The sequence below is a fragment of the Xyrauchen texanus genome, chromosome 14 (assembly GCF_025860055.1).
Source record: "Xyrauchen texanus isolate HMW12.3.18 chromosome 14, RBS_HiC_50CHRs, whole genome shotgun sequence".
NCBI lineage: Eukaryota > Metazoa > Chordata > Actinopteri > Cypriniformes > Catostomidae > Xyrauchen > Xyrauchen texanus.
The window spans coordinates 43,181,266-43,204,082 of NC_068289.1; the positions used below are offsets into that span (position 1 = coordinate 43,181,266).

General features: G+C 36.9%; 1 protein-coding gene across 8 annotated transcripts in view; it reads left to right on the forward strand.

Moving 5' to 3' along the window:
* Positions 1 to 22,817, forward strand: part of LOC127654637 (tensin-1-like) — a 345,068-nt gene that overhangs the window by 298,524 nt on the left and 23,727 nt on the right. For 7 of the 8 annotated variants that reach the window (XM_052141859.1, XM_052141861.1, XM_052141863.1 and 4 more), the window contains 5 exons: positions 8,564 to 8,748; positions 9,827 to 9,965; positions 15,024 to 15,119; positions 17,908 to 18,082; positions 19,835 to 20,892. In XM_052141859.1, the coding sequence (XP_051997819.1) occupies positions 8,564 to 8,748; positions 9,827 to 9,965; positions 15,024 to 15,119; positions 17,908 to 18,082; positions 19,835 to 20,892 (1,653 nt within the window). The remainder of the gene's footprint in view (positions 1 to 8,563; positions 8,749 to 9,826; positions 9,966 to 15,023; positions 15,120 to 17,907; positions 18,083 to 19,834; positions 20,893 to 22,817) is intronic. The other variant, XM_052141862.1, reaches the window with a different exon arrangement.

The window sequence follows — 22,817 nt, forward strand, 5'->3', positions numbered from 1 at the left end:
TAAAACAGTACGTTCTTTAGGTATGCATGCAAGTAGTGTGAATACCTTTCAGACATACATATATACTCATGAAAATTATCCACTCTGGTTTTGTTAAACAAGTACCATTTATGCACAATAAACAACGTTGTTGATATACAGTATATATATATATATATATATATATATATATATATATATATATATATATATATATATATAATCACTTACAGTGGAAAAGAGCGTCTGACTTGTGGTTTGTCGGCGTTCTTATAAATCCAGCATTTTGAACATGACGTCGCCTTAGCTCCTCAAAGATTATGAGATCATTAAGTGTCTAGTCAATCTGCACTTCAGATTCTATAGTAGGTAGAGGAAATAGTAGGTCATCCAGGTATTTCTCGCTTCCTGCTTCAGGAATACTGAGGATTCGGACGTACTATTCCATTGGCATACTGTTTTTGGTATACTAGGATATAGTAGGGAAGTATTAATATTTGCACACAGAACTTGTTTTTTTATTTATTTTATTATTTCATATATCCTCAAGGCAGTGCCTTTTTTGGTGGAGTTTCTTCGTTGGTGTTGACATAAGCACTGCTCGGTCACAAAGAAAGCTTTGTCTAAAGTGCTTCTGGCTCAAGACTTAATATCAGACCGCATTGCTTCATTGTGGTGAGCCAAAACTGAACATTCGTTCATTACATCTGGAGAAGTGCCTAAACAACTGAGGGCTGTTTTACAGCAGCATACAACTTTTTTTTTGTTTTAGTTTTTTTGTTAACATTATCTGTTCAGTTCGTATGTTTGGAAAGATTTTCCTGGAAGCTTACGTCTTTTTCCTTGTTATGTTTTGAGCATAATATCGGCACGTTAAAGTTCATTGTTGACCCAAGCTTGTTTGTCACAGGCTTAACTCACTAGAACATTATTTCTTTCATTTTTTACAGATATTATTACTGCAAAGTACCTCACATAATGCCAATGAATTTTACAACCAAAAATGTTGTAAACACCATATATGGAATTTCATCTAAGCTTTATTAAGAAACTATCTGCCAAAAACATAAATAACATCCTGTTATTTGTCTTAGACTGATTCAGTGGCTCTGAGCTCACTGTTTCCCCCTAGTGGTATTATATATTTACTGGTATCGCAGAGTTACTGTGTGAAATAATTTTTCTCTCTCTGTTAGTCTACAAAAGCTCTGTTCTCTGATGTGGCCTATTTTTTTCCAGTCAAACATGGGCAAAGGGGCTTTCTTAGCTAAATCAACCCCTAGATTCACAACATCAGGAAGTGAATATTAAACCTGAGATTAAACCACTTAGATAAGGCTCTCATGACTAAACCATTCTGTTTTGTTTTTTCAACCCAGCAGTTGGAGTAGGGTTGCTGACTCAGCATAGATAAGTGCTATTATAACAGAAAGGACAGCTAAAGGGGGAAAGCTGCTCTTTTTTGTAACCTTTCCATGAGTCCTTGCTCTTGCCATATGATTGAAGAGCTCTCTTTGCTTTGGTTATCAGACCTGTCACTATCTGGGATTAGGGAAGCACTTTGTCTGGATTTACCTTGCACAACGTGCCGCCAGAGATAGGGTCTGTTTATCTTTCCAACTTAAATTAAGGCGAGCATGTATCACTCGCTAGGGCTGGGTGGTATATATCCATTATAATCGCAGTGATTTTGATGGCAACATCCTGAATACTGTAATGTTAAAGTGCATTTATGTGGCCAGTAATTTTCTAAAAGACTCATTTTGTCTTCAGATCTCAGATGTTTTACAGATTTTAAACTAATTAAGTTGAATATATAGTGTTGGGTAAGTTACCAAAAAAGTAATCCACTACAAATTACAAAATATTTCTTTAAAATATTATAATCAGATTACTTTTTACTTAATTGAAAAGTAATCACATTACTAATTACTTTTAAGGTACTTTCTTAAACACTTGTCACAATAACTTTTTTAATTTTCCACTCACAAATTCAAAATACTTTCTGTTTTCTCCTTGTCTGTTGTCGCACACCTTTCAGCTGTCACAGAAATGCAAACAGACATACATATGAACATATGAATCTAAGTGTTTATTATGGCTGTTTTGTTGAAAAAACAAATATGGAGAGATAAATTGCATATCGTCAATGCTAAAAAAGCATCAACATATACATTAATTTTTCCTTTTTTCCCTCTTCCATTTGCTCCTGTTTTTCCTACTTGTGGAACACCTGTCCCATCATCAACTCCACCTTCCCAACCTCCTCTTCACCCTCCTCCTTTACTTCCTGCCATGGTCCATCCTACCTCCTCACCTCTTCCTCCTCCTCCTCCTCTTCCTGGTGGTGTGCAGAGTACACTGCTCGTATCCGAGGCATCAGTGTCAGTCCTGGCGTTCCTGAGCTCGGCCAGCACCACCTCTCTCGCTCTTTCAGTGGTTGGTCTCTCTGCCCCTCTGTCACATCCACTGATGTTAAAGGGATAGTTCACTCAAAAACGAAAACTTTATTTATACCCTCATCTTGTTCCAAACCCGGATGACTGTATTTCTTCTTTAGAACACATAAAGAGATGTTCGCAATAGAATGTTAGTTACCATTTACTTTCATTGCATCTTTTTTACATACAATGAAAGTGAATGGTGACTGGGGCTGCCTAACATCTGCTTTTGTGTTCTATGGAAGAAAGAAAGAAAGGGTTTTGGAACCTAATGAAGGTGAGTAAATTGATGGGCAGTGGTGGCTCGGTTAAGGCTCTGGGTTACTGGCCAGAAGGTCATGGGTTCAAGCCCCAACACCACCAAGATATCTGCTCCAGGGGTGCCGTATCATGGCTGACCCTACACTCTGACCCCAGCTTAGATGGGATATGTGAAAAATAAATAATGTCACCATAATTTTTTTTTTTTTTTTAAATGATGACAGAAATTTTATTTTGGGGTGAACTATTAATTTAACTCATAACACTCCACTTTGCATATGTGCTTTTGTGATATTTTTTTGTTCTTGCTATATTTAATCTCTTTCTTTTTTTAAGCTTCTTTCAGCTAATTTCTATTTCAATTTAGTGTGCTTTATTGGCATTATGAGACTTGTACATTCACGCTTTTACAGCTTACAGAAAATGAAAATTATACATTATAATATTAGAATATAATAAATATGACTAAAGACAGTTCCAACTCTGAATTTGATTGGATTAGTTGATTCAACCATTCATGGGGGCATTCACGTCATGCTAAGAACACCTCGTACCCTTGGTAAGTTCAAATTGTATGCTATTTTAAGCATATGTTAATTGAACATTGGTATATTTATCATATTGCTTTATTAATATATAGCAATGCTGCAAGTAGCATAATCGAGTACAAATTGTAATGTAATCAACCAGTACAAAATGTACCAAGTTTACAAATAAAATAAAACACCATAACAGAATGGGGGGAAATAAAGAAGCAAGAATGATTATGAAAGCTAAAGTCTCTCACTCATTGTAGAGTTTTTGTAACCCTATTTCTACTTGTATTTCCCCTTGTAAATGCACACACTACAGTATCTCTCTTTAACAGTCTTATCAGCCGACATTCTGATCTCTTTCCCCTACTAATTTAACACTCTTTCTTAACCTGCAATTGAATTTTCCACCTTGTATATTCAGAATAATAGTCAGTAGAAGTAAAAGCTTTAGTTTACTCCTTTGTGCTGCTTGACCTCTATAAACAAATTGCATTTGTAATATGTGACGAGTTAAGGTTACACAGTAGCAATACAAAGGCCACTCTGTCTGGATCAACTGAGCCCATGTCACAAGATCTAGACTGCCAAACCTGGGGAACAATACCAAAGGCGAACAGACACTTGCTTCTTTCAAGGACTCTCCTTTAGCTCTGTTTTAACATTTAGATGGAGGACAAAGTGTAATAAATCCTCCCTACAGTCTGGTGAGCATAATACAATCCTTATCTTCCACAAGGGAGTAAACGTCTAGTACACAGACTGTCTTTGGTCCCATCAGAGGGCCATGCTCAGTAGCCAGGTGCCAGGATGAATGTTTGTCTTGGAACCCTCTTGAGTGTGATCCAGTCCAATGGAGCTGGGACAACGGCATAAATGAGGCCAGGATATCCTGCATCTCAATGTAGATATCGTGTTCATATCATACTGAATCCCTGTGGTGTTGAAAGAAAAAAGCTTTTTTTATGCTATGTCAAAAAAAAAATATAAAAAACTAAATAACTTTTCTATCATGTTCTCTAGGACTGGGCGATATAATGAATAAATACTATATATTAACACTCATTACATTAACATGTGCAGTTGTAATCGAGCTGCAGGGGTTTTGCATAATCAAGCTAGTCTTCATTAGCCAAATATACATGACAATGTGTTATTGAGTATTTGAAAGAACAACATAAAATACAACAGGTTAAATCGCATGGTGCGTCACCTCTGTCTTTTGAATAATGCACCAAACGCAGAGGCCAATTGTGGTTTGATTAACATGAACACATTCTGGTGGAAGCCAAACTAAAAAATGGCTTTAGAAATGTTATTATGATATATTTTATTGGTTACAATATGAAAAGTGCCTCATACTGAAAACTCTACCTATTTGCTAACCTGACTGTCCAAGAGAACTGGCAATTTCTCTCCAACTCTTCTCTTTCTCCACCCGGTTGTGGTACAGTTCAGAGGAAACATCAAATAGGCACTGGTGCTCCTGCCAATGTTCCACTAATCTTTTCTCCATTTCTTCGGTCCAATGAGACTTTGATACTGCAGCCATGCTAGTTGATGTTCTATTGCAGGTACGTCAGGACTCCTCCCACTGAAACTTCCCGTGCCCCGTTTCTTGCTCTCTCATTGGCTGTAGGTCAACGCTGCAGTTGTATTCAGTCAAAACATATTTCACATTGCACGATTTGGAATCGCAGGCAGATCCAGATATTTCATATTGTAGATATATTGCTGACATCGGCGACGTGTCGGCACTTCTCTCAAATCGCGTCTTTGATAGTTCATACATTGCGATCGTCGCTCACGTGGGCGAGCTCCGATTCGCCTACGATTGCAGGCTTTTGTTGGCGATCTCCACAAAACTGTCGACGAGCGAAAATCAGCCTTAAAATCACATAGTGTAAACTCGGTATTAGTGTGGAAGTAATTTAGTAGTATATGTTTATTGAATACAATTTTTCATTTGCATTAAACATTTTGAATCCAGTTAGCTACAATTGCTGATTGGTCATTGGTCAATTTTTTTTTACCCTAAAGCAAATAAATTACTTTCAGGATACAGTATATAATGTGAAAAGGCTCAAAAAGGCTCAAAAATACCAAAATGTAGTCAAAGAAAAGGGATCTGCATCTACACCAGCATGGATCTGTTATGACTGTGTGGTTGCTAAGGTAACAGCACAGGGTTTGTCATGCACAGCTATAGGGCACTGCTTGTGCACTACATCTGTTTTGCATGTTTCCTGTCCCGACCTTTTGTGAAGTGACTCTGGGGATGTACACCACATGATATTCCAGCACTAATAAGATCTAAGCACTGATTTCTTCCAAACATCTGCTGCCCTCCCAGATCAGTCAGTTTTGAAATCAGCATGTTTGACAATATCTTAGAGACAGTGTTTGAGATAATTTTAAAGCCCCACCCTTTGTGTTGACATCACTACCCCAGTGTTCTGAATTGCTCATTTAAAGGAAGCACTCTGAAATCATTTAAATACATGCCAGGTGTGTATGTCACAGTGTTTGACTAGTCATGTTAAACTTGACCATTATAATAGTTAAAACAATATACTTGATATACATGAATTTTCCAAATTTTATGAGAAAAATAAAGTAACATGCTTCAATCATCATAGATGAAACATCTTTGGCCGTTTTCATTTCATTTCATTTAGAGCATTTGTTTCGGAACCCGATGTGTTTTCTTTTTGACCTGTGTTTGAACAGAGTGCGATTGCCATTTTCATATATGCTTAAACAGACCAAACTAATGGTAGTTTGGTCTGTTTAGGCATATATGAAAATGGCAATTGCACTCTGGTCTGCACCAAAACAATCAGTACAATTGCAAAGGAATTCTTGAGTGGTTCACTTGAGGTGTGAATGCAGTCAGACCCAACAGACCAATGAACCAAACAATATTCCTTTTAAAAACCAAGAGCATACCCGATAGAACTGTGGAGAAGATATCTGTAAGCCAGCACATAATTGTAATTCATAATCAGAATGTGGATATAGCTTTTGGTGACTATATTTAATATAATTGCACTTTAAGAGTTGTTTAATAATTCCTGAGGTAGTTTTAGTACGATCGCTTCTCTTTTTTGGGGGATAGCGGCAGAACAGTCAGATAGAACAGCGTTCGCAACTTTTTGACAGATAAAAGCCATTTTTACATGTCTTCGCTTTTTTGTTTTTTCATGAGAACAGGCACTTTTGCAGAAATAATGAAACAATGATCGATAAAATATCATGACGTAAATGTTCCAACTCATATCTATCCAAGTAACAGATCATGTTTATTTGCAGTGCAGCCTCTGACTAAAAAAGTGAATTTGAGAATTTTTACAGATGTATCATTTTAACTGGTATATTGATGTATGAGCTAAATCCTATAACAGCACAAAAACATTCTGACCAATACAGGAACAGCACATGTTACTTTTATTAACACAGTTTTGGCCTGTTTTGAAACGTTGCTTTGTGTCTCAAAATGGCCTTAAATTATTCCTGATTGGGGGTCTCAGAGACCCCTGATAAAAATGTCACAATTTAAGTTAGTCAAATGAATTTGTACACACTGTAGGGGTACACTCCTAATAGTTATTTCATTCAATATTTCCGCAATGTGTTTTTCAAATTGACCCCAAACAGGAATAATGCTAATTGAGTAAATACTGTACCCGTCGCATCTCTGAAAAGTCTATTTTGTGATATAACAGAGGGTAAAAGCTTCAACAATATTGGCTTTCTGTGTTTTAAATAGGTTGGAGGGACATATTAAAATAATGTTTGATTTTGAAATCACTATTATTATTAAACAATAGAAAAAGAAAATCTGTCATAAATTACACTTTCGTGGAATTAAAAGGAGATGTTAGGTAGAATGACAGCCTCAGACATCATTCATGCAATGAAGGTCTATGGTGACTGGGGCTATTCCATGTTTGGCGTAACATCTCCTTTTGCATTCCACAGAAGAAAGTAAGTTAAGAAAGTTTATGACATGAAGGTGAGTAAATGATGACAGAATTGTCATTTTCATTTCACTCTTTCTAAAGTTGTTTCCCAGGGCACGTGAGGTCCTGAAGCTTTGGTGTGACCACACGGATCAATCATAAGTCACACTCTGGGAGCTAGTGAATATTTTGCTTAGCCTGTTGCCCGGTTTCCAAAACACTCCGCTCGCTCCCACCAGGGTGTATTAATGCTGTCCACTGTTTTAAATCATGCTGTTTTACAGAGCTAGAGCACATTTCCTTATCTGTTCATAGACAAGGAATAGTAAAATAATTCCTTTTATTAAGTTTTCACAGTGGATTTGAAGGCATCTTCAGATACAGTACATGCATAGGAAAATTTAAAGGATTTTTTTTTTATGTTGTTAATGTTTTTAAAATGGATAGTTCACCCAAAATGAAAATTCTCTCATCATTTATTCACCCTCATGTTGTTCCAAACTCGTATGACTTGCTTTCATCTGTGGAACACAAAAGAAGATGTGAGGCAGAATGTTTGCTTCAGTCACCATTCACTTTAATTTTATGGAAAACAAGTTGTTAAAAAAATAGTTAGCAAGCATAGATTAAATTAGATAGTGTTACCAACCTACTTCAGTTATCCCCTTTGGTTCCCATTTTGTGTCCTTACAAGAGAAATCTAGCTTTATATACACTGGCTTTGGAGTTGCTTTGAGGCTGTTTCAGAACTTATGCCAGAAGTACACACTAACTTATTAAGAGGAATATATTCACAGGGTTACTTAATATTCCTGTTTTTTGTTTGAATGAGAACATTCTTTATAGATCCAATAAATTTAATGTGGTGAGAATTAGACGTCTTTTAAAAGAGTGTTAATTCTTTAAAGGTCGCTGGCAGTTTTCCATGGATTTATCTGAGGAATAAATCTTGCATTTTTTAAAGATGAGAAGTGTGTTAATCTTTTCAATGTTAAAATACTTTCTTCTATCCCATCTTGATCTGTTAATAAGTAAGTGAGAAGGGACTCCATGAAAAGAAGTATAACTATTAAATTAGCCATTTGTAGCCATTAGTCACTTGAAAAGTGTAAAGACTGTGGCTCTATCGCTCTTTAAAAACACCGCTCATTTGTTTGAGCATCTCAACCAGCACGACACAGTAAAATTGGCTCATCCAATGACATGAGTTTGGGGCGGGACTATCTGTTTGTCTGAACTGATGGTAGGCAGAAGAAGTGTTTTGGAAACCTGTTTGAAAACAGTTTTGTGCAGCTAGTGTTGCAGATATCACACACTTCAATTATGATGAATGTTCTTTCATAGTCCTAGTTCTTATCTATTAGAGATTACATTTTTCTCTTGGCAGGAGTTCAGTCCAGTGAAAGGTCAGCAGATGAGGCATCAGCTCCTGGACGGCACCGGACCACTAGCGAGAGCCTGTCCCAAGATGAGAGCCCAACCCATGGAGGGTCGCTCCGCTCACCCATTCGCTGCATCTCACCTGAGCTGGCCAATACAATTGCTCTAAACCCTGGGGGGCGACCCAAGGAGGTAGATCCAACAGAGCTTGTTGCATTGTTCCTAGTTTTGGTTGCAGATACAAGTCAACTGCTAACAAGCTTTATCATCGCTCTTTTTAGTGGCTGTATACAGGGTCCAAAATTAACTTGCTAGATTTACCAATGGCGAGTGAATTAAAAACATTTACTACATTTGAAAACGCCGTCTTAGCTTTGTAGTGCGGGCAGGGGACACAGAAATATCTGAAAATTATTATATGTTTGTTGCCATGTGATGCAGTCATGTGATCCATTCAACCCAAAACAATCAAGATGGCGGCCCATGTTGTAGTGTCGTTGTTGTACCTGTTATTCACTTTTATAGCCTTGTTAAAAATAAATGTTACTTTGTACAACCTTCACATTGTATTCCTTCAAAGGCAATGAAAAGTTTACTCGGTCTGGTGACAGAACTCAAGTACAATTGCATTTCAGACTGTAAATGGAATAGCAAAGCTTTCGTAACGGAATTGAAGAGTTTTCATACATTTCAGTGGATGAGTAACTTTTGGAAACCACTTGAAAATGACTGTGGTTGGAGAGCGTTTCAAAAATGAAAATGGCATTTTCAAATTTATCCAGATTAATGTGGACGTAGCCCTCTATTCAAATATGATGGTAAATTTTCCGCTAAAGTTGTTTGGATGCAACAGATGTTTTCTTTCATAGGCGGTTTGCATATCTTTTAATTTGAATTTGACTTACATCACTGAGGGTCAGATAATCAGTCTTAGGGTCTATTCTTGCACTTAAAAAGTGTCTGCGCAAATGACTGAAAAACAGCAAGATGTGGCACAACGGTCAAAGATATCTATCAAGCGCTCATTTACTAAGAAGACCAATTGTGAAGCATTGCTGATGCTGGGAAAAACATATTCGGTGTGAATAAAGCTTGCATTATTTTGCCATTCCTAAAAAAATATCAGCCACTGTAGAATATTGTCATTTTATTTTCCCTCCAAAGCCCTAATTTTGGGCTTGGCGAGTGTTCATTTTGGACCCTGGGTGTAAATATTTTTGTATGTGTCTGTGTAAATGGATATATGTTCACCTGCCCTCTCTTTCTCCAGAGGCACATGCACAGCTACAGAGAAGCGTTTGAGGAAATGGACGGGGGTCCCATCAGCCCCCCTCCGACCTTTGGTGGTGAGGCCCTACCCCAAACCCCTGCCTTCCCTGTCTCGCCACAAACCCCTTACTTCAACCTGTGTAAGTTCCCCCACTAGAGGAGGAGGGCGCCGTAGAGCTTTAGAATTACTGCCTCTCATAGCCATCGCTGAATGTTGGTTGTTTTCATTTTCTGGGAAACATTTTAATTCAAAGTAGAGTAGGAGACAGTATGAGTAAGAGACTTTATTGATGTCGATCTCTCAGCTCTGTTTGGATATTATTGATATTGTAACGGTTTTAGGGTGAGGCTTGTTTGGTTTACATACTGACTCTCTTCCAAAACCTTGTGAGCTGCCTATGACGGCATCCTTTTTAGGCGCACTCAAGATGAACATGATGTGACAAATGATAGGTAGCATAATTCTGCTGCCTTCTAAATCCTGATTTATACTATGAATGAAGCTGAACTTTTTTCTCCTGGAATAACTAAAGCACCCTAGGCAAATGAAGCCAGTGTTTATACTACGTGCAACGTTGTTTTAAAACGAGTTAATTGAGGGTGACGTCATGGAAGGCTGTCAATTCTCTGGTGTCGACACATCAGGTAAGCTGTCTCGAGAGACAGCCTTCAAAGTTATTAATTTTAACGTCAGTAACCTAGGTAACAACTCCTCAGCTGGCATGCGTGATTGTAAATAAAAATAGTCACATCGAAACCACGCCCACGATTAGTTTTAACCAATCAACAACACTCTTTGACCAGCCGAGTTCTCCTAGGACAAGAATTTCAGAGATGAACGCGTACAGGAGAAATATAACCAAACGAACACATTGGCAGAACAATAACGTCATTGCATTTCGTCAACATTTGTATGGCAAACTAAGCGAAGCCTGTAAGTATATATTACCCTTAAGACAGCTTCTTTTAGCCAAATTCTAAGGCACAGTGGGAGGGTCATGTCAATGTCAATTATAAATGTACTTGTAATTCAGAATACTGTGTATATATATGCTTATTAGTGTATGATGGCATTAGCATAGCAACATGCAGTGACTGCGACTCTCCTGTACGTTTTGCATGAGGAGTGCATTTTTTATTTGAGTTGATGCCTATCTAGAGCGTTCCAAGTCATTCACTTTCCATATCAGTTAGACAGGTGCCCTTAAAGACCATAAACAGCAAGGTAGATAACTGTGTTTTGGAACAGAGCCACTGTGTTTCATACTTAACACATTAGAATAGTGGTGTGTCTGTATGCTTCTCTCTATAAAGAATCTTTAGTGCTAACATTACGTTAACACACAGTCTATAAGTCAATTTGAGGTTTGGCTACATTTACCACTAAATTACAACCCTACCTCAGGGTGTTTGAGTGAGCGAGTAGATATCATTGTCAGATGAAGCTATAGTTCATTCACATGTTTTCTGTATGAATAGTCTATGTGTGGCCTCCAGTTGAGTGATAACACAAACTTTGTGTTGGCTCATACACAGGCAAAAATGCTTAGATCATAAATGCCCTTGCTTTCACTTGCTCCCCAGAAAATACCAACATCTGTGGGCTAAAAAAAATTCCATCCGTATGAATTTTTGGACAGCGTTGGCCTCCAATACAATGCGATGTTTCATTGTATTTCAGTCACATACTGTATAGTGTGTTCAAATGTCCACATTGGAAATCTAGGATTGCACACACTTCAGACTTGTACTCATGTACAATGGAAGCATCGGTTTGTATAACCTATTGCCTCATCTTCCCCTCCAACATACTGTCCCAGCAGGGTTAATTTAAAGCCCCTTGTAAAAGTCTATAGTCTCTTTACAAGGTTACACTCACACACACACACACACGTACACCTAACACACAAGGTTAAGCAGCTCTGTTTTCCTTGGACTTCCACAGCATTTCTTCCCAGCAGACACCTCATTTGAAACTGACATCTTACACTGAAGACACTTTACATTCAAAGCTCTTCAAACTAGTTCTGTTACTATGAGCACTTACTTTTAGTTTCACAGAACAGCATAGAGTTTCAGCCTACCATAACACAAAAATATATTCTATCACACTGCCACCCTTTTATGTTATATGTGGGCTGTGCAATATTATCAAATATTCACAGTGTATTTGCACTGAATTTGCTCATGATAAAAATTAAGCTTCAATTTGATTATCACAATGATTTTAATGTGCTTTTTAAAATGTGGTAAATATCACGAAAATGCGGAATGAGAAGTTTGCAAGTGCTTTTCATGTGGAGGTCAAAGCAACGCTTGACACTGGCTTTGACAACCTGATGCAAATTATTCACGATTACTGTAGCAAAGCCGATAGCCAATCTGTGGAGGATAAGCATTTAAGGGATTTAATGTGCATTGCAATGAATACTCAATCTATAGTCGCATAGTTCATTCAGTTAGTCAACCTCCCACTTAGATTTTGCAAAATGTTTAATGTTACTTGAATTGGAGATATTTTAGTGCATTTCTATCTTTATACTGTAGAAGGCTTTATTTGGAAAATGTTTATAATGCGTTATTGTTACATATTGGTTCAAAAATAGTTTCTCTAATTGAGAAAAAAAAAAAAAAAGATAAATCATTGCTATGATTATATTGTGATACATGTCTTTGGCCTATATATAAGATTTTTTAAATATATTGCCCAGTTGTAGTGAACATCATAACTTTTTTAAGCTTGTTGTTATGAAAGTTTCTTCTGGGTGGTTTTAACCCACTGTTGGGTTCCTGGGGACCAAGTGACACATATGGGATCTCTGGGGGTGGATAGATGCTTACATGCTCGTAAAGCCCCTTTCTGGTAGCTCGTCTCCATGGCTCCCTCCTCCTGCAGAGAATGGGAGGCTGGAAAAGCTTCCTTTTACAACTCCTCCCCTTCTCCTCGTGTCCAATGCTGAGACATTTACGCTTCCAAACAAAGAATTGATTTGGATTCTTTGGTAAGTGGAGGATGCATGTATGGTCCAGATGTTAGTGATGATGTTATCCTGGCCCTGCTGAAACGCAAGCTCTGCTTTACCCCGCATGCATGTGGAGAGCAGCCCTGAAGTACACTCGCATACCCAAAGCACACTATGGGATCAACATTTGTCTCTGGTGATGTGATCAGAAATGCACAGAGCTTAATACAGGTGTATATGGAAATCGTAACAATAGAATTTTAAATAATTTGGATTATTATTCCGATTATTCATGTGCATGTACATTCAATATAGTATATTTGGAAACAAAATGCACTATATGGAGTAAACACTGACATAGTATGTGAGGTTTGTAGTTACAAAATCATAGATCCTTTTCGAAATCCAATGTTAAGAAGTCACAAAACAGTTATAGTCGTCAACAAAATCTAAATAAAAATATTTTTGTTAACTGAAAAAAAAAAAACCTACTTCGAAAAAAGAGACGGAAACTATAATAAAATACATTTTCATGACTCTAAAACTAAACTAAACTAAAATAAATATGCCTTTATTTATACACTCTATATTATACAATTTGAAGCCTTTACAGCCTGTATACATTAAGCATGAAATTGCCACTAGATAAAGGTAAAACTTGACAGCCATAAGCAATTCAATGCTGTTAAACATATTTAAATTATATTTATTAACGCATCAACTTTGACCACCCTAAAATCCTAAAACTAAAATGAAAACTAACTACACTGAGAAAAAAATAAATAAATTCATAAATAAAAATAACTTGTAAAGTGAAAATGTATGGAAAGTAATCTAAATTGGAATGACAAATTGAAAGTAAAACATAAATTAAAGCTAAACAAAAATTTTAAACCATATTAACCCTGGAGAATCTATTGGGATTCATGTTAATACCAGCGGTAAACAACGATCTGTCTCGCCTGTCCACTTGTGATTTGATCACTGAAGACAGATGTTAATAGCAGGTGTCAACAGTGCCACACAGTCATAAGCTCTTCACAAATCCATCCAGGTGTTTCGACATGAAGGTGTTTTCTTAAAACAAAATTCTCACTGTCTTCAAGGGTGCTGCTTTCCACAGATCTGTGGCCACATCAACATTTATTTTCCTCATTTGTGTGAGCACCACTGTTTATTCACTGTTTTTGAGTCACTTGTCCAGTTGTTTGTAGCGTAGGTCATGTTTTATGTTTCGTTTTAGTGTTGCGTTTAAATATTTGTTTCACTGCAGTGTATTCTGTCTGCATGATCTGTCTTGTTGTCATGCTTTCATTGGGCACATTTACAGCGAGTGCTAATCCACTCCGATAACTCTTTAAAAGAGGTGCTTGCATGGCCTTACCACAGAGCATGAGACATGAGCTCATTCCCCAGTCATGTCACATACTGAAATAGCCACCTCTGTCTGCTGTCTTCAGAAGCTGTGTACCAATGCAGTCTTTCAAAGACTAATGTTACTGATAAGATTGAATGTTCAAAACTATAAGATGAAAGCGGTGCACACAGACCTGTACTGTACGAGGCAATAAACACTTCACTCAATTACGTAAACGCAGACGTGTATGCATCGCCAACATAGTGCAAGTTCGCTCCCATTGAACATGCTTAAAATGTGTTCTTACGTGGCTGTTGGGGTAACAGACCTCAATACTCATGGGGTAATGTTATTATTCAGGTAGTAAGCTCTGCCGTCGACCTGAGGAAAATTACCACCGAGGAAGACTGTTTACGCTGCATTATGGTTGCACACTATAGTGCCCCTTGTGGCAATCCTGAGAATGCAACGCATATTTGCGCTCTGCACTTCTTTTGCAAAAAGGGTACAATATACGTCACAATATATATGTTACAATTCAACACATTGCAATGCATTGCGATTGCATAATTGGATGCTTATTTAGTCAACCTACTTATTCATAAATCGTACTGCAGGAAATTATGTAAGCTCACATTAATAAAACGAATTTATAGAAAGATCTTTAGAATCGATACACTATTTTGAGAAAACAAACAATGATATATTAATATCTGATTGTATCGGCACAGCCTGAGTTTGCAACACAACGACATACAAAATTGAGCTTGCGTAGCTTGAAGAGTTCATGTGCTTGCGTACAGTATGTTTCAGGCCTAAGCTCTGAGCTCTGATAGTGCTTTGAATTATAATGTTATTTCTGTGATCTGTCACTGTAGGTCGATCTCCTCCAGGATTGGCGAAAACTCCCCTGTCCTTCTTAGGCCTGAAGCCCCACAACCCAGCTGAGATACTGCTGAACCAGACAGGCTCAGGTGAGACTTCACACATACAGTAACACAAATGTATTCACACTTGGTATTTTGGCATATGCTTTAGCTCCTGGAGCTCAAATACATCTGGTCTGTCATATATCGAAATTACCTTTCATTTCTCTTTACAAATGTCTCCTTGACTTCTTTTCTCCTCTCTTGAGCTGTGAGCTCATAAGAATCTTTCAATGGATTGGTGGTTTATTTTCATATACTGTTATATTGTGATCCATTAATGTGTGTGAGAGGGTGCCTACACTATGATGCCTATAAATTAGAGCTGCCAAAATAAACTCATTAATGCATGTGATTAATTTAAAATGTTTAGCGCGTTAATTTTTCTTAATTGCAATTAATGCATTTACCTCTGTCCGGGGTCATAACACTAACACACACATATCAAACACACCAACAGCGATTCCATGTCAATGATCAAGTGATGGAGAAAGGACCTCTTAATCGTAATTTTTTGTACAAAACAAACCCAGATTGGACTTGTGAAAAGCCACACACGCTGGAGTGAAGCATCAGCATTTCCCCGCTGTTGCGTTCCAGACAATTAGAATGAAGTATCAATACATGGAAAGTGCCAGCACTAAAAGATGTTCTCTGCAAGCGCTTTTCATGTGGAGTTCAAAGTGGCGTGAATCATGTAAATGCGGCTTCACGATTGCTGTAGCAAAGTGGATAGCCACTATTGATATTGTGGAGGAGATTTAATACCCATTGCAATGAAAAGACAAACTATGGGGACTAGATATTTCAATTAATTCACCTCCCACTTAGACTTTGGGAATTGAATTGGTGCTATTATAGTTAATTTCTATCTTTTTTACTCTAACCGCTATGTTTGGAAAATTTTAATAGAATATTATCATTACATATTGTTTACTTTTCTTCTTTAAAAAGGAGCTAGATGCATTTTGACAGGAAAATAAATATATATAGATTCAAATTTCAGTACTTTCAAAATCTGTGATTAATCACAATTAACTGAATAATCATGCGATTAATCGCTATTATATATTTTAACCGACTGACAGCACTATAAGTATAATTTCTGATTTATCTCTTTTGGGGTGAAATATGACCCATACATGTTCTTAACAGGTTTCTTGAGATTCCCAGAGACCAGGGTGTTTGTAAGCTCAGAGGTAACAGGATCCTATGTAGATTTTGCAAGCTCAAGTTTGGAACCAGCTTTTGTACAGGTCTGATTTTAGTTTTGTTCCTGAGGGAGTTCATTCAAGGCCTGTGAAAACACAAGAGCTTTGAGTACCCATACATCCAGTGCACACCAAGATTATTACGAAATAATGTGTCAAAGTTGCCTCTTCATCTTACTCAATAGTTAAGTTAAATGATGTCATGTGCTAATTGAAGACAAGGGATGTAACTGTGTATATGAACATTTTCTCTCTGGTGTTTTGGTCAAGGTATAAAACCCTGCAAAGACATTTATAAAGATCGTATTGTGTTTTCTTTGGTTTATTTCTCTCTCTCTCTCTCTCTCTCTCTCTCTCTCTCTCTTGCTCTCTCTCTCTCTTTAGTTCTCTTAAAGGAATAGTGCACTTAAAAAATAACGTTTTGTCATAATTGTTTCACCTTCACACTGTATTTTACCTTCTACAACATATGTTAGAATTAGAATGATCAATTAAACGTATCATTAAAATAGTTTATAATACTTGTGCACTATATTCCAAGTCTCACAAATCTCAAGTCGCTGTTGTATTACATTTAAAAAAGGAACTTTTGGTTTTTGCATATCATCTAAGAGCTATAACTCTTTAAGATTAAAAGAGTATTAGTTAATTATTTATTAGTTAAAAGAAGATTATTAGTTAATTACTGTTAATTCTGGTTAAATCATTTGACTTCAGACTTCATCAAGACTTTTTATGGGTGCTTTTTGTCCTTTTTGCAACTTGAAAGAAAAACATCTATTTCTGGATGAACTATTTGTTTAAAATAGCCTTCAAAAGTCTTTTTAAACATGTGTCAGCAGTTATCCCTTTTTCCCTTTCTCTTTGAATGTATACCATTTCTATTTCTTATGATTTTGTTCTTCTGCTGTCCGACACAGAGAGTGAGGATGAGGAAGGTAAGAACATACCAAACATTAAGAAGCACAGTGTTACATCAAAACCACCTCACCAACTTCATCATACAGTTGACTGTATCCTCCAGTACAACTCATATAATTTTGTTTGTCAAGCAATATCAACCATGTTTCATCTGTGTCCTCCTCTACTACTAAGCTTGGTTGAAAGATTCTGTTTGATACAAGGTATCAATGTTATAAATGTTAGCCCTCCACCTTTGACAGGATCTATTCCACCTTTTACTCTTATTTTTTTTAATAGATATTTAATTTTGTTCAGTTTTTTGTAGTGTGTTGGACTTCGAAATGACAAGACAGAGTCTCTTCTCATTTAGGAATTCCATTTGAATCCGCGTTAAAGGCATTTGGAACACCATTTACCTTAAACTTATATTATATTATTATATTTTAGTTTGTTTGTATACACATATTTATATCCAGTAAAAAAAAAAGTGAATATATATATATATATATATATATATATATATATATACATACACAGTACATATATTATTATTATAATTATTATATACATTTTTAAATGTTTACTTTTCTTCAGAAATAACTAGAATAATACAATAACAATCATTTAGTTTAGCTTTATTTGTTAGTACTAACTGATGTTCAGGTTAAATGTTCTCTAAATGCTTATATTCATAGGTATTTATCTCTTTGTCTCTTTTGCAGAGCCTCGTAGCTATGTGGAGTCAGTGGCTAAAGCAGCATTAGTGGGAGGAGGGTTGCCAGCTTCACTTGTGTCCCCTGCATATGACAGCGACAGTTTAGCTCACCCTGCTGGACCGCCTCACACCCTCAACAACCCTCTTTCCTCCAGCAGCCCCATACAGAGCCCAGATGCAGTGTAAGTGACACCTTTTATTTTGGGGTAGCTTTTATTATGTTCTTTAAGCTGAGATTTTGTGATATTGTGATTTTGATAAGTATAAACTTAATTCATATTCAATATACTTAGTATGTATTATAATTATTATTGCTGTTAATAATAATACAAATAATTATTATTATAAAAATAATAGTAGGGATTAAAAATGTATCTATGTTTGTTTCTTCAACTTCAGGCACTTTTATGTCTTTTAATTTAAACTTTGTTTTCATTTTGTTATATGAAGGTCACATTAATACTATGTATACATGACGTTTAGACCCAGGCATAACAAACAATGAAAGTCCATTATAAAAAATACTAATTATTACATGTTCAAAACTATGAGAAATAAACTGAGTGAAATACAGTAAACATAAGCTTTCAATTTCAATTTTATTGTGTGAAAATTATCAGTTAAAATACTGATACCAATACTGAAAATTATCAGTAAAAAATACAACTGTCCCACAGTGTTTGCATCACTTCCACCACACCAAATAATTTTGTCCCTAATATACTGTATATGTATTTATATACAGTGTGTGTGTATATATATATATATATATATATATATATATATATATATATATATAGAAGCAATAATCACACAAGCCATAGTGCTATATGGCCCTACATTAGCACTGCTTTGATTCGGGCGCAGGCACGAGGCCGTAGGCTGGTGTGCAAGAGTCGATCACTATAGAAACCGTAATGTCCTCCATTTTAAACAGGAAAACATCCACTCCAATGTGAAAAGTCCATTAAGAGCTAAGTGCCTTCAGTTTATGTAATTAATCAGTCTGTTGTGTCTCTCAGCTGTGATGAGCCGTAATTCTGAAGTTGTTTGTTTAAAGCCATTTAAAGGTATTTCCTAGCATAATTAGTAGTTATACAAGTGATCATATAGTGCTGTATGTAAACGGCTGACGCGGATTCACTTCACATCACCTAACTGGTTCATATTACACATAACAATTATCTTTTGCCACCACCTGCTGACTAACATATGTAATGTCAAAGAAAATACACGAAAAAAAAAAAGACAAACCAGGGCTCTTAATCGATCAGCACTACTCTTACACATTAGATTAGAGCGGCACGAACACAAGCGGAGTGATACTTTAGCAAGAAAAAGGAGTCTGCCATTTCATTAAAAAACTTAAGAAAATGTAATTTCCATCAGTGCCATTTCCATAAATAAATTCTATTTAACACAATACAGAATTTGAGATGTGTGATATATATATATATATATATATAAAACTGAAGTTGAAGAAACACCCAGATATGATTTAAATATGATTGTTTGGCATCTGCAGACATGCAAATAAATAACACATTTAAACGTATGAGTGGAAATGCCTTTTATGATATATTTGCAAAGGTAAATTAGATTTTCTGACTGCTTTATTAATACATTCTGCAGAAGTAGCCGGTATTTAGGATACAATTAGATAAAAAAATATTTTCACTTTCTGTGCATAGTTGAATTCATCACTGATGGTCTTGTAATGTCTAGTCACAAAAAGTGAAATACTGGGTCTGAATTCCCCACATCCCCTGGACTTTAAACAGCTTGCAGCCCTCATTCACATCTCCATTGGAAATTATTGACTTCTGGTCTATTGTTTGACAGAAGCAGTAAAAGCAGAAGTACACATTTATCCAGTTCAGTTCACATACTGTATAGTATTATCATCCTTTTCCCCTTGTTTTCTACTCTTTCAGTGAAAGCACACTTGTCGATAGTGGCGTGGGGATGAATTCTTTGTCTCGGGGTGTTGCCGACTCCATCTTTCACTCCCAGCCCTCCGAGAGCACATACCGAACACCCACACTCTCTCACCCTGAATCTAGCAGCATGTTGGGTAGCTACATCTCTCCTGATCTCAGTCCATCCCTGCCAGAGACCGTACAAAACAATGCCACCATGACCATCCAGCCAATCACTGGGAGCCCTGGCACAAGACACCATGCTGTCCTGCCCGATGTGGCGTCTGGTCCTGGCATTCACCACAAAATAGCCAATCAAGAGAGTCCTATTCTGGGCCGAGAGCAAATCCCATCTAGTGGTCATCCTCCTGGGCTGGCTGGTAGTCCCATGCAAGGGAGACATATTATGGTCTCCCAAGGAACACAGAGCAGTCCGATGCTGACCAGACAATACCAAGGCACTTCGAGTAGTCCGATTCTCAGCCGTCAGCCAATGGGACAACAAGCAGTCCAAAGCAGTCCAGTCCTCAACCGTCAACCGTCCATGAATCAACCAAACATTTTGCCCAACCAAAGCAGCCCAGTGTTGAGTAGACAACCGTCTGTTACCCAAACCAATCAGGGCAGCCCCATACTAAGCAGGCAGTCCTCCTTAACACATCCAAGTCAGGGCAGCCCAGTTCTGGGACAGCACCCGTCGATAACTCAAGTGACCCAGGGAAGCCCGAGTCTGCACAGGCACCCGATGTACAGTGGCTACACCACTCCAGACGAGAGACACGGGGCCCTCTCGCGTCAAAGCAGCTCCTCCGGGTACCAACCACCATCTACTCCATCTTTCCCCATCTCTCCAGCCGGATACATAGATGAAGTGGGCTTCAGACAGGGTAGTCCTGCCCTGCAACCTCAGCTTCCAGAGAAGAGACGCATGTCTGGCAGCGATCGCTCCAATAGTGGACTGTCCTACGGAACGCTCAATGGGAAGATGTCCTCGCCGATGTCCAGTGGCGGCAGCACTCCAAGCGTCCATTTCTTTAACACTCTCCCTGATTTCTCCAAACTCAACATGTGTGGTAAGACTTAATGAAGATAAATACCACTAATGCCATTCAGAATTGAATTGAGAATGTCTTTTGAATGGCAGTTCAAATCTTGTGGCAACAAACATGATGCAAATGGTTTGAATTTAAAGTAGAATTACAATAAAATTAAAAGAAATGTATCTAACCACTTTAAGAGTAGTTTTAAAATATTTTTTTATGAATTGCTTTCCATTATATGGTCCATGGCAGAAAAACACTTAATTTCTGTAATTTAGACAGAAGCTGTGTGAGCATTTGTATAGATTTGAAAGAGTAGTGTTTTTATTAGCTTAGTCATTTTACATTTACTTTTAGTAATTTAGCAGATGCTTTTATCTAAGCGACTTGCAAATGAGGAACATAAGAAATTTGTCATACAAAAGTCAACCATATCTTCAGTAATGTACTGTGAAGTTCTCAAAGTTGCTAGAGTCATACTTAGCTAATATGTACAGTAAGGTATTATGTACAGTTAGCTTTACACTACACAAATAATTACTCTGCTCTCTGGAATACTTTATTCTGATTTGTCAATCGCGCCATCCAGCAGACTGATATTTCTGAATAATGACGCACATCCGAGGATAAAGTGATATTTCATCGGTCATCCGGGTATTGCAAGTCATCTTTTCTACTTCACATCACTCTGTGATCTCTAAAAGTAAGCTAACCAAAGTATGTCTACTTAAATTAAAATGTCATGTCCATTAATTGTGTTTATTTGTCAAATAGTTGGGTAATAAGGGGGGTAATGAGCTGTCAGACAGTCATTTTCGCAATATAAACACCAACAGAACTAAAACCTGTAGGTTGCAGGTGGAATTTAGCTGTTTCTGGAGACTCCAGTCTCTTTATTCTCACATAATAATGTACAGTAATGTCAAGTCAATGTTTTTTTTTTCCATTTAAATAATTATTTCCTATGCAGCCATGTATGTTGGATAATATATAGTCAGCCAGTCATTATCGCATCACCCTTTGGGGTTTATTTTGCGATTATCCCTTACTTAAACCGCAATAGGCTGATCAGAATAAAGATGTAAAGCTGAGACTGGCTTATTAATAAGTGGGCATGAAATATTAAATGAATAGTTCACCTATTCATCACCTATCAAAGTGCTGGCACCCATGTACTTCCATTATAATGCCCTGACAGAGCTATATGTTTTTCTAAAAATCTTAAATTGTGTTCTGCTGAAGATAGACATACATGTCTGGGATGGCATCAGGGTAAGTGAATAATGAGAGTTTTTTTCTTTTTTGGGTGAACTATTTCTTTAAGTTAAAAATACTGAATTATATGAAACTAGACATAAAACTAGAAAACCAGTTGCCAGGGACAACAGTCAACAATACATGTTAGTGGTCATTATATAAAGATAGACGACAGAATGCCTCATTTAACCTATCAGATTCAGGTTTTCCAGAGAGTTGTGATAGAGCACAATAATATAGGTCCAGAAGAAAAAATCAAAAATTTTTCTTGATTATGAATGATAAAACGCATAAACATTTATAAATATTTTAAACCTTTAAATACAGAACTAGTATGAGCTCTAACACTTTTAATCAATGGTATATGCATCTATTGAAGCCATTAGTCCACATATTTCAACTACATGTAAATAAAGTCATAGTTAATAGTGGAATTCCTTGTGAATTACTACACTACCCATGATCTTCTGGGTAAACGATCCTCCAATCAGAGAATTGCGACAAACAGTCCCTCGAAAACAAAGTCTGCAGTTACTGCCCACTTCCATGATGTTTTGTGAAAGACGCAAAACAATTCGCTCCCCCTACACTATCAAACTACTTATATATTTGTATATGTCTACAAATATTGCAATACACTTTACAAATATTGATTCTATACTTAAAATCAACCACTTTAAATCAGCAATTTTATATTTTTC